This window comes from Thunnus thynnus, chromosome 13 (assembly GCF_963924715.1).
Source record: "Thunnus thynnus chromosome 13, fThuThy2.1, whole genome shotgun sequence".
NCBI lineage: Eukaryota > Metazoa > Chordata > Actinopteri > Scombriformes > Scombridae > Thunnus > Thunnus thynnus.
Window position 1 is genome coordinate 19,906,295 of NC_089529.1, and position 13,285 is coordinate 19,919,579.

The following is a 13,285-nucleotide window of genomic DNA, read 5'->3' on the forward strand; positions in this document are numbered from 1 at the left end:
GACTGCATTACCTTGTGCTGAACAATGAAGTCTTGATTAGCCATTAAATACCAGGATTCACTAATGTGGATTTTCTGCTCTGGACATTACATAGATTGATGTAAATGAACAGAAATCATTCTACTGTCAGGTTGAGCAACAGGACGCAATTGCAGAGACCAGCATGCAGAGATTGCAGGGTAGACGAAAACCTTTAATATTGAGGTGGACAGGACAGGACAGGGCAAAACAGAACAAGCTGAACAAAACAAACGATCCAACAAAGGCTCAACTCACAACCAGACATTAAATATAGACTAAAGTAATCAGGGAATGAGAACAGGTGATGAGACACAAGGGCAGGCTGGGAGTGATTGGCTGAGGGAAACACAGGAAGCAGGGCAAGGCTGACGAGACTGATACAGGGCAGGTGTGGGGAAGACACAGAGCAAGGCTAACGAGGGTGATGCAGGGCAGATGAGGAGGAGCACATGAACACACAAGGGAAACACAGCAACAAAACCAAAACCCAGAAAACACAAAACTCCAAATACAACCCACACCAACCACCATGAACCCAAACCCAAGTACACAACACGCCAGGCCAAACAACAAAAGTCAGTCCAAACCCACCACCCAAATACAACAAGAAAACCCACATGACCAGAGGGACTAAACAGAAGTGCAAACCAAGAAACCCTAAAGAACACAAAAACACAAAGAGACCAAAAAACACACAAAGTCCAGGCAGGGTGTGACATCTACAGTTTAGACTGACATCACAAAAGGTGTTCAGGTTATGAATGATGGGTTACTGTGAGGGATAAACAAGTCCTTCATATAGGAGTCTGACATTATTTCATTTAGTGAATGGGCACAAGTGATATTCTGTCACTGCCTTCACACAGAGAAACAAGTCTTTATTTAAGCATGTACTGTACTATAATGTAGTGAAAATGTGTAATTTTTTTTGCAGAATATTGCAATAACATCTGTCTTGCTTGTTTAATTAGCTTCTTAAAACAGGAATAATTTTTGTGTCTGAAATATTTTATTTCTGTAAGAAACAGAAACTTATTGCAATTTGGAAATTGCAGCAGCTGTAGTATTATTTTGATGGACCGCGGGGCCTTATATATCATATCTATTACTTTTGACAGTGAGGAGAGAAGTCTTTTTGTAAGGACATGTTAGCCATTAGCTTCTGAGCCCCTGTGGGTCCTGGAGACTTCCATTACTGAAAGTGGCCTGGGGGCTTCTGCCTCTAAAAGCTCCATGCAGGATGCTCTCCCACCAGACTGACTGCCTGGAGGCCACAAAGAGGTCACATTGAAATGCATGTGTAGCAGAGCAGGGACAGATACTGAAAGAGAGACATAATGAAACAGAGCAAGGGGGACAGCTAGAGGACAAGAAGAACTGAGAGAAAGGACAAAAGAGAACAAGCAAGCTACAGAAAAATCAGGCTTGATGTCAGGGAGGCTAATGAAAAGTCTACACCATTTCAACAAAATGCACAGGTGCTAATCTACAGTCTGACTGGTGTTCCCTACTCTCTACCCAAAATGCTGGTTGAGGCATCAAGCAACAGCTGCTAATGGATGCTCAAGAACTTGTTCTTTCTGTTCTGTTGCTGTATGTCTCTTCACGGCCCCTTGCATCTGAAAAATAAAAATGAGACTATTGTCAAAGTGAAAAAAGAAGAAAAAAAAAATTCAATAGCAGGATGATTATTTTCCACTCCGAACGTGTACATCTGTTGCCATGTCTTTCGTTCTTTCTTATTTTTTATGATCATTATTTTTTGCATGTTATATTGTTTGTTATGTTAGTTATAAGGTTCATGGAAATGAGTGTTTTACAATGCTACTATCATTGTAAAACAGCCCATAAAATCCTCACAAAACCTCACAATTGAATTCTGAACACTAAGAAATGTAACCTCATACACTTTCATGTTTTATTTAGTTTAGTTTAGTTGTGCAAATTACATGCTATCATATGTTATTAATCTGGGTGTCAATTTTTAATTGGATAATACTTAACAGTTATGATATGTGTTAAAAGAAAAGTGAATAACATGGACAGAAGTGTAAATTGGAATACTTGGTTACTGTGATGGCACTATTTTTCTACATCACCTCTCTCACATCAACTTGTTACAGAGCATCAGATTCAACAGTAGCAGGGGAGAGGTTAGTTCTTAACTACTGCAAAAGATTGCTTTTTGTATTTTCTACATAGAACTAAGAACCACCTATGAACATCGTCAACATCGAGCGGACTCCTCTAACTGTAGTCATATATGTTGTCATATTAACAGTAACGGGTAACTTTTGTAACCCAGTGCTTACTTTTGACGAACAGCTTAATGAGTACCATTTGTAATTCATTTTGACAGCGGTGGCAGCAGGCCACTGGAGACTTCATTCATATTCAGACACCTTTTAAATACTGTGTCCGCATGTCAGAGAGGGAGAGCAAGAGAGCAGACTCATATTTTATCAGATATTGGCCTTTTATTGTCAAAGGAGACCAATTTACACTCTAAGTAGAGTGGAGATGTTGCTGAAAAAGCATAAAATAGAAAGCTCAGTTAGCACCTGGTCAGCCAGTCCCAAAGGGAGGTTGTTGATTTGCACCCATAATACCAAACACTAACATACTGTATGTATAGCACAAGAAATTTTTAATAAGTGCACTAATGTGACACTTACACTCAGATAGTGAACTGCTGAAACTGAGAAAAAGAACTTAGTTGATGACTTTGTGTATGTGTCTACAGAATACAAATTTCAAGTATGTACTGTATGTGTGTGTGTGTTTTTATTTGTTTACATGTCTGCTTGCCTAGGCCTTTGTCTGTGGGTGTATAGGATCTATTGAGGAATTTCAAAAACAAACTTTCAGTTGCTTTCACTGGATCTTAAATAAATAGCTGGCTCACACAGCAGGCTGCTGGGTGGCTGTAACTAGCTATGTCTAGGTATACATTTGTATGTGTACTGTAGGTGTTTCACTATGTGTATTACTGTGCCAGGCAGTCAAACTTCTTAATGGCGGCTTTTTTTCTGAGCAACCATGTAAGCGATTGCAGTGAGTCAGTCAGTCTTGTTTGCTTAAAAGTCAGAACAACTTCCCCCCAACGAGAATGTCCAAGTCCTTTCACTTTTTACCACCTTGGCTTTCTGATAGAAGGACCTGTGGGACAGAAAACATGGAAACCTCGGCCAAGCATGAGAGCTGGTTTTCTACTCGATTAAACTGGTTTCAAAGAGGATTCAAGCGTACTATCGATCGCCTTGATGGACTTGCTGTCTGTCCTTAACACAAACCCAACCTCCTCACCAATTGTGAATATTCATCCAGAAATTACATATGTTAAAATACCACATATTGATATTTGTTTTGGATTATTCTGTCAACTGATATTATAACCAGTTGATGGAAACTGTTATATCAGATTTTCTTCTCTTAAACATCAGTAACAGATGGGATTTCCAAAGCGTTAAAGTGTAAAGGTTAAATCATATTTAAGGATTAAATTACAGCTGATAAAATTGAAGATTACGACAGTAGAAGATCATCTCTCACTGTACAGTTTATATACTATAGCACATAAATAAATAAACAGTTTTACTGGTAGAAGCCAGTGTTCCTCTGCCAAGAAAAGAGCAATTAAGAGTCTCATTTGTGTCTCCTAAATACTTGTGACAGCAGCCTCTTAGATTAATTTTCACCTTAACTAACTCTGCTCGGTTGAAGGTATTTACACTCTCTATATGTGTGTGCGTGTGTGAGGTAGAGAGACACTGATGTAGACTGAAGGCGGGAGAGAAACAGGCCGGGAAAGAGAAGGAGAAAGAGCGATAAAGAGAGTTAATCAGGTGATTCATAGAGAGTAAAATGGAGTCCATCCAGCAAACACAGACTGCTGCCATGAAAGCTTGTTTTTCCTGTCTTGGTTTACAGTTTTCTGCTAGTCTTGTTTTTAGCCTTGGCTATCAAATTTTAGGTCATGGATTTCTCTCAAAGATTTTTTTTTTTCCCCCCAGAATATTCTCTCTAATGGCCGTAAAAGCACGTCGATTTTACAGTCAATGTTATTTCTGTTTTAAAATGAAAGCTTCAAACTAATAACGAGTCTCCCAAACTCTTCAGAGAAATTCCAGCATTTCAGAATTTGTGCTTGTTTCGTCCTTCACATATCCATGCACGCACACAGAATACAGAGTGGGAGCATTGTGGGTAATTTGGGAGGGATGTTTTGACCTTCTGTGAACTCAGTCAGAGACATGTTGGTCTCAGAAACTACAAATCCTGCATCAAAGTGAAGCATTGCTTTGATATTTAAGAGAATGTGATGTTAATATGATGCCTATTTGATCTGTGTTTCGTCTCTCTATGCCAGACTAAAGTGTCACATCATTTTCCAGCACTTTCCCTCTCTCTCATATGCATGCACACACACAAACACACAAACACACACATTAATCCACTCTATCGCTTCTGTTATCTCTCCCTTACATCTAATGGTAGCAGCTGTAACTTTGATTTTTTTATTTTTTCAGATTCATGTCCCCTCTTCTCAGAATATGAGGCTTTTAAGCAATTTTGTCATTTTTGCTAAAAATACAACATGCAATAATTCCCATATCACCACATTACTAGTCATTTAAAATGTATTAACATTTTCTGTGGGGTTATTATCAATCTTACATGTTAAAGGCACAATTGAAAATAAAAGAATAGGTTCAGTCTCCAAATCTTACTGTCTGACTGTTCCATAAGGTTCCACTTCAATCCAATTAGTGCTTAGAATAAACACAGGAGTACCAATCAAGAACTGCCCGTTTACTGTTTCAATTCACTGTTCTTTGCTAGGTGGATGAGCTGAGCATATGATGAAACAGCAGATCATTTCAGAATTTTTATACATTTCAAAACTGATGATGGTATAATTTTTAATATTCAATTTTAACGATGACTATGCAAATTTAATATGATGAAATGAAGTGAAAGGAACATGTAACCTTGCAGTTCCATGTATGTATTGACTTTTAGATGGTATTAGAAGCATTACAAGGGTCTATTGGCAATCAAAGTTCTAGAAAAAAAAAAACTTTTAAAAATTTGATAAGATTTTAATAGATGTCAGTCATTTTGGCCAAAAAGAGAAAATTGTACCTGGACAGGATATTATTCTTGCTATGCAGGAGCCAAAGACTTTGAAGCACAACATCTCAAAAGCAAACAGCACAGATTGAAGCTTATTGTTGACATTGTTTTGAAATTCCTTTAAGATAATACTTATTTCTCTCACTTATTTGGTGGTAGTATATTTTTATATGCTTTATACATGGCTTGTATCATGCAATGCTATAATCAATCAGATCATTACATTTTAACGTTATCAATTTTATCATGGAATTTGGTGATAATTAATATGGTTCTCTGTAATATGAAAAACTAGGTTTGTATGGGTTTTATATGCATTTTCCTTAAGCCTCTATATGGAATAATAATTGAGGATACAACACATTCTGATTTAACAGATCTTAGCTTAGCTTTGTACAGTAACTATATTCAGAATGCTATTTAAATTCTTTCCAGAACATTAAAAACTATTTGTATCATCCCGTTACACTGTCCCTTTCTTGTGGCACATGCACACCCACACAGAATAACTGAGAACCTGAAGTTAGGTGTGGCATAGGCATTGCTGCTTGTCTGATTGATAATATTGCAGCTGGTCTCATCCATTCAGCTCTATAGTATAGTGCACTTTTAAGTGGACAGGGCCACCCTCTTCATTTCTTTTGTCCTTAAAACTGATATTCACAGGTATAGAATAGCTTGTTTATGTGCTGTTTGTGCTTGTGTATGCCTGTGCATCTGTGTGATTCAGATAGAGTCACTCATTCAAATTTAAGATGTCATGTATTCCCTTTGGTTTAAGTTATTTCATAATAATGTTTAATAATGCATGCATGTTATAATTTTAACATGGAGTTTAGAAGGAAGGAAAACTGTACCATATGTGTGTGTATGCTCTTGTGTATCTTAAAGGAAAATCTTGGTCTTTTTCAACCTGGATTTTATTTTCCTATCTTTTTGTGTCCATGTGACTAAAGGGGACAAAAGTTTTTGAAACTGGTCCAGTACTGAGCGAGAGCACTGCAGCCGGCTTGCTCAAGGAGAAGTCCTGTTCTGAAATCTTGCGAGAGTTGAGTTGTTGTCAAAACCAGCTAAATATTCAGCCATGACAGAGCTGGAGAGGAGTGCCAGGAGGAGTTTGTCATGTTGGAGAACAGAAAGTGTAGCTTAATGTTATCCAAAAGATTTTCAAAGTCATGGCTGAATATTTAGCTGATTTCTACAACAACTCTTGCAAGATTTCAGAGTGAGACTTTACCTTGGTGAGACACAATAACAAACAAACTGGATCAAGCGAAAGGTAAAGAAAAAAGTTTTACTTCTCTGAACGGTCCTCTCCATAATGTTATCAGACATTTATAATAACAATCTGAGCCTGTCAGTGGCAAAAACAAACACTTTTAGTGGACGTACATTAACGGTGCGCAATTACCCCATTGGATTACATTGCAACCTGTTTCGCAGCTGCTGGCTGCAGCACTCTCGCTCAATACTGGACCAGTTTCAAAAATTGTTGTCCCCATTAGTCACTTAGACACAATAAGATGGGAAAATACGGTCCAGGTTGAAAAATACTGACATTTTCCCTATAATGCTCCTCATTGTGAATGTGTATGCGTCTTCAGGATGGACATCTCACAGATAGTCTTTCCACACTCTGAGGCCAGTGGCAATCAGATGTTAAGTGGTCTCAGCATTATCTGAGCCTTAGCAGACAGTTTGGAGTCAGCTAAATCAATCCCCATCCATCCAGTGCTGAAAAGCACCACCTACAATTTAGTGGACAAGGGCCTCCAGGAAGAGAGTTCACCAGTGTGGCAAAAAACCTCCCTTGGTCATTGAGCATTGAGTTTGAGCCAAGATGATAGTCTGCACAGAGACATATTTGCCAGTAGAAACCCCTGAGGATCCTGTGCAGAAAGAAAAATGCACTAGTCAACATAGAAACCTATATTGGAAGTGTGTCGGTAGTGTTCTCCAGTTTTAGAGAAGATCAGAACTTGCAGATGTAGGACGTTGTGTTGCAGACTATAATTCACAGAGCAACACTTTAGGCAAGCAACGAAATGTTGGCTGGTGCAATTTTTTAAATATTATTTTTTGCATAAATTTGTTTCTTGTGGGAAAGACTAATTGGCTCATCCTTTGGTTGGGAGGGGGGAGTTTGGCCCCGGTGGAAAACTTGGTATGTAAAATCAATGGCGGTTTGTGCAATAGCTTCTCAAATGGGGAAGTAGTGGGCTGCATGCTGATACAGGCTTGCTGTGCATGCCAGTGCCTGATTGATGGATGAACACAAGTAGCGTTGCCACCCAGACATTCCCTCACACACTAATAGGGGATTGGGGATTGAGGCACACACATGCAAATACAGGCTACAATACAGTATGCACTGAAATCAACCTAATACAAAATTCAATATTCAGCACTGAAAAAAACATTTAAAGTTAATTAATACAGATGTTATTTAATTCATGAAAAAAGTAGTGACATTTTCTGCCACTTTCCCTGTTGGAGACACCTAAGGAGGCAGTTAAGTTTTCCTTGCCAGATTTTTGGACCACACACTGGCACAAAGAATATTTAATAGATGTACTGGTCTGCTTTAATGAAATGGCAAGACACTTGCCAGACTGATGGAAAACCCGCTTACCCTAAAGAGAGATAGAATCAGGGCAGGGAGCCATCTGAGCAGACAATGTTGCTGAGTAGATGCAGAACTGTGCTCAGTTATCAAGCTAGAATCGTCCTCTATCCCTCCAGCAATGCTGGAGGGATAGAGGACATATAAATGCTGAATAACACAGTGCACATCACTTGTAAAAAAATAAATAAATAAACGTGGATAATCTTTTGATCACTAATGTAATCACAACAGATGATATTTTCTCTGTTTTGACTGTCCTCGTTTTTTGTCGTGGAAACCAGCTGTGATGATTATCTTTGGTATTTTAAAATTTGCAGATGATATATTGACTTTTGTTTTCCTACATCAAGCTCGTTAGCATCATGGAATATTTGAGTGTACAGCTTTTTTTCTTCCCTTCATAATTTGCATTAAGAAATCCAATCCAAACAATCCAGATAAAGATGAAGAGACAGAAGATGATGTAGAATAAATAGGTTTTTACATAGTTTACAAAGTCTCCATCCTGTCAAAATGCAGGTGTCTTTTTAAGCTGTCAAAAACATGTTCAAATTGTAACACTGTGCTGCCTGTCTCATCTGTCTCCTAACGACCACAGCCACTTCAGTACAAAGTGATAAAGGATTTTCTTAACTTGTTAGCCTTGAAGACAGAATAATGAGCATTGCCTGAGGCATGACTCAGCCAATATATATGTGCTCCCTCTGCAATGTGAAAGAGTGTGATGAGTGTTTTTCTTCTGCTTGTAAGTCATACAAAGCAGAGCAGCATCAACCCTCGGAGACCCTGGGAGGCTCCTGAGGTTGTGTTTTCTGAGATCATGGGGTTGAAACACTGATGGGTAATTTTGTTGAACCATTTGTTCTTGTCAAATCTTTTGTACTGAGGTCTTGCATGCTGTTTTATAAGGTTGATTTGCCTGAGGAGCACAAGGCTGACATGAGTTCAATTTGCACTTGTCATCCTCTTTCATTTCTGTTCGGTAAAACTGTTGTATCTTCAACGTTGCAGCTATCCAAAAAGTTAGGATGGAAAAAAATTAGAAAAACAACCTTCTACTGAGTTGACAGTGCACATTCCCCTAGCATGGGTTCCCACAACTCAAAACCCTTTTCTGGACTGTTTACTGTTGCATATTTGATTCTTATTTGTGACCATCTTCTAACTTTCATTGTCATTCTGCTTCTTCCTCTCCTCTCATCACAATCTTCTGCTTCCTCTTACTTCCCTCCTCCTCCTCTTCTTCTCCTGCAACATCCACATCTCCATATTTACTTTCCCTTCAAACCTCCCCCTCCGCTGCTTGACTTTGTTTTTCCTCATTTCTCATTCTTTCTGTCACCACTGTCATTTTCATATCCATTTCTGATTTCTTCTCCCCCTCTGTTCTGATTAAATGTCTCTCTCTTCCCTCTTCCTCCCTTGTATGTCCATATCTTCGCCACTCCTCTTCATTCTCTTTGCCAAATCTCTTTTATCTGCACCATATGTTCCTCACCACTACTTGCCATCCATCTGGCATTGTCAATCTTCACTCCTGACCATCTTCCCCTACAGGTACTCCTTCCAGGATGAGGAGGACATGTTTATGGTGGTGGACTTGCTCCTGGGAGGAGACCTGCGCTATCACCTCCAGCAGAACGTCCACTTCTCGGAGAGTACTGTCAAACTCTACGTCTGTGAATTGGCCTTGGCTCTGGGATACCTCTGCACCAAGCGCATCATACACAGGTGAGATGTTTTTTCTCATGAGTTCCTTCCTCTAAACCCATTTTTTGTGGTTTAATATATAGTAGGTTGTTTAGTAACCTTTAATAATGCAGAAAAAGGTTTGCTGCCGCTTCTTTCTATACAAATAGTCTTTGTCTCATTGTCCCATTATTTCTATTCCCGCCACAGTACATGTCCTCCCTCTGTCTGTCCCTCCCTTACTTTTCACCATCATAGAGTTTGAGCATCAAGTATCCTGGTGTTCTTTTCTCCTTGGCTGTCTATTTTCATATTATTTTCTAATACAACTGCTCCATCACTGGGCAGAAAGGTCAACCTGTCTTGACATGAAGGTCACACCTGACACAACAGTTTACCCTGAGCTGCAGACTATGGCCATCATAAAATGCACCAGTTCTGTCTATGCTGCTGTGTCGATGCCTTATTTAATTTGTAAAATGCAGGTTAAGTGCTTTTTAGGCAGAAATATCTGCTGCTACTGCAAAGAAACAGACGTGCGTGGCCAAGAAAGATATGGCTACAACCCAATGTTATTATTTTAAGTTGTTGAAATGAGCATGTGATATCCAATTATACTGCCAAAATACTATGAGTGAGCAAAAAATTAAAAACTGTTCGCTTTTCCTGAGGCCCTAACGAGGTGAGACTTCCTTACTTGCAACAAATCTTATTCATATTATCTCTCATAATGCAGATTTAGAAGTATTTTTAAGTTTATTCATCTAATTTGATTTGCCAAATACATTTTGTAGGAAAACATCTTCAGTTCCTGAACTTTGTAACATGACTTGTATCAATGGAATTAGTGCTATGGAAATGTACATTATGCTAAATTTACCATTTGAGCCACTGAAGTAGGCTACTGGTAATTCTACCCCTCTCAGTGTTTGTTTTTTTGTCTGGCTTTTCTTAGCAACTGGTCCTTATTTGTATGTGCTGGCCACAGCTATTATTTGAACACTGGCTTTTATATGAAAATACACAGTAGTTTTGGGCTACTGAACTACTCTGTTATGGTTAGGGAATGACTGTGGTTTTGATTAAATATTTCAAATGGTTACACTTCCTGACTCTACATTTATGAGCATTTTGAAAATTCACTCAAAATCAATATTTGCTGATGTCAATAAAAAATTGAATCTGGGCAGGATTACATTTCCTAGTGAGAGTGTAATTTTTATGACACAAAGGTTACTTAAGATTAACAGATATATGCATAAACCACTACCAACACACAACATACTGTATACTTTCTGTCTTTTAATGACCCTCAAAGAACTGTTAGTGCATACATTTTTATTACGCACGACCTCAGTGGGAATCAAACATGTCACGCTGATATAAATAGTGCTTTGCTCCAATATCTGAGGCACTGTGGTGGCCATGTTCCAGCCACTGCTTTAACTTACTCCTCCACTCTGGTGACTGAGCAAAGAGATAACCATAGAGAGAGGCCGTTCCAGATCATGACTAATAAGAAACATCACTGCAATAGAGAACACTAATTCATCACACCCCCAGATAACAAATTACGCCATTTAACGTAAAGCAGACTACTTGCTCTTGTCCACGCATTTAAACCTCCGTAGGACAGAGAGGGGGAAATAAATGGAATGGATTATTAATTTGCTTATTCATTCAGTCCATTGAGGGATATGAATATTTAAATTATGTTTTCTATTTTAGTGCTGGAGAGGACAGACTTGCCAGTTGATGTGCAGGTGTTGGGGGCGTTTGTTTAGACAGAATCAACATCTTTTCAATCTGCATTCATTAGCTTCAAATAGGAAGAGAGGCTGAAAGTAACTCTCAGCTCATCTCTATGGAAATTGAATATATAATTTCCTCCCTCAGATGTGGACGTGCAGACTTCGGTAGGGCAAGTGAATGCACTTAACGCCTTCAGAAAGCATTTATGTTTGTGTAAGTATGCACCTGTGTATACGTGTGTATATGCAGGATGTATGCACTCTCCTTCCGTTGGTCTTTGATGATCTTGATGATAATGAGGTTAGCAATGATGATAATGACATTAATTGCATGCAACAAGATTATACAGTAATTATGTTAGTTACGAGTTTGATCATGACTAAGTAGTTTGGTTCAGCATTATGGCTAAATGGCAACAGTAGCTTTAATTATTCAAATAGTCTCACTAAGATTAAAAAAAAGTCTTTGAGAGACATGCCTGAGAACAAATTACATATTTCCAAGTACTAAATAGGAATGTTTCTTTAAGATTTAAACCATCACAAATGTTATTAAAATTATTAGTAAGTGGAACTTTAATGAATCAGAGTAGGAACACCAAAGGTTTGTGCTGTTATGTTGTCTTTTAGTATAGTAGAGTAGAGTATAGAACAAGCTTTAAATTATTTGGTATCATCAGCATAAAAAATTACATGGCTAGAGTCTGTGGATCCCACCTGGGTTCTGGGCAGAAACACTGGGATTTTTGATAAACACATGGGTTCATTTTAGGTATGTCACTTTATTAGCTTGGAAATCATTAAGTTCAGATATGACGATTGGTGTAGTTGAGAAAAAGGTAAAGATCTTGGAGGGAAATCTGTCTCTATATTGGAATCCATAATAACACAACAACAGCAGTGATGACAACAGACATCTCTGTTTTTAGTATTGCTAATTATTTTCAATAATGAGCTCTTGCACTGTATGCCACTGTATGGCAAGTATGAACAATCTCAGGAGAGTAGAGACAGAGCAGCAATGAGGTTAACAACAGCAGTTTGGCTCATCTTGACAGAGCCTGGATGGAAAATAAAAGATAGGGTAGCGTCATCATGGGACATAGAGAAGCCTCTGAGCATGAAGTATGATGCAAGGTGGAATTTAATTTAATTCCACTGTGTTATTAAGTGGAAATGGATTTTATTTGAAAACTAAAACGTGGGAAAATGTCTTAGAAGTGATTATATTCATCTTAAAACAATACTATGTGTTTGCATTTGTCATTTGATGCTTAATGTTAGAGATACACAAATATTATTTATAATTTTGGTTTATTACAATTTGGGTCTTATTTTCATGCTTGTGTCCATCTTCTGAATTGGTTATGATATATTGCACTCTTCCAAGTAATTGTTGAAATCTAGAAATGCTGTGCAATTGTTTGACAGCCAATGTTTTATGCCTTCATAGATTTCTTTTAAGGCATTCTGCTCTGTTCCAAGATCTCAGCAATTAACCTAGTGAGTACAATATTATTATTAACCATTGAAGTTATGTCCAAAACTATATATTAGGTCCATGCTATAATAACTACAATTATGCCTTCTTGTTTTCATCATGCTAAAACCAGAAATGAATAATCTTCACTCACAGTGTAAAACTTCCTACCATACCACCATGAAAATTTAACCCATGTTTTCATAGTCACATATACATTTATTACATTACATTCCACCATATATGATATGTAATACTACTACTGTTATACTAAGTCTACTGCTAGTCTCGTCTCCTCTATATAATTCTTTTGTGGTGGGAAAAAATATTTTCTCAACTTAAACATGTATTTGCATTTTGACACATCAGGCTCAGAACATGATCAACCTAAGAGGTGTCATATATCTGCTTCAACTTACTGTAATTTAGAGTTGGTTAGTGAGTGTTTTTAACACTAAAGCCTCTGAGGAGTTTGAATTATTAACAACAGACTGAGTGTCAGTTAGATGGCATCTTCAGAGACTTGATGAGTCTCTCCAAACAAGTGGAAAGATAAATGGCAGGTGTGTGTGACATGGAAAG

The 13,285-nt window shown here is 38.0% G+C and overlaps 1 protein-coding gene and 1 long non-coding RNA gene across 4 annotated transcripts in view; one reads left to right on the top strand and one right to left on the bottom strand.

The window, feature by feature from the left end:
• stk32a (serine/threonine kinase 32A) overlaps positions 1–13,285 on the top strand; it is a 77,631-nt gene that overhangs the window by 25,138 nt on the left and 39,208 nt on the right. For all 3 annotated transcript variants that reach the window (XM_067608518.1, XM_067608519.1, XM_067608517.1), the window contains one exon: positions 9,341–9,514. In XM_067608518.1, coding sequence (XP_067464619.1) covers positions 9,341–9,514 — 174 coding nt within the window. The remainder of the gene's footprint in view (positions 1–9,340; positions 9,515–13,285) is intronic.
• LOC137195860 (uncharacterized) overlaps positions 1–13,285 on the bottom strand; it is a 62,377-nt gene that overhangs the window by 7,846 nt on the left and 41,246 nt on the right. The gene's annotated exons all lie outside the window — the stretch shown is intronic.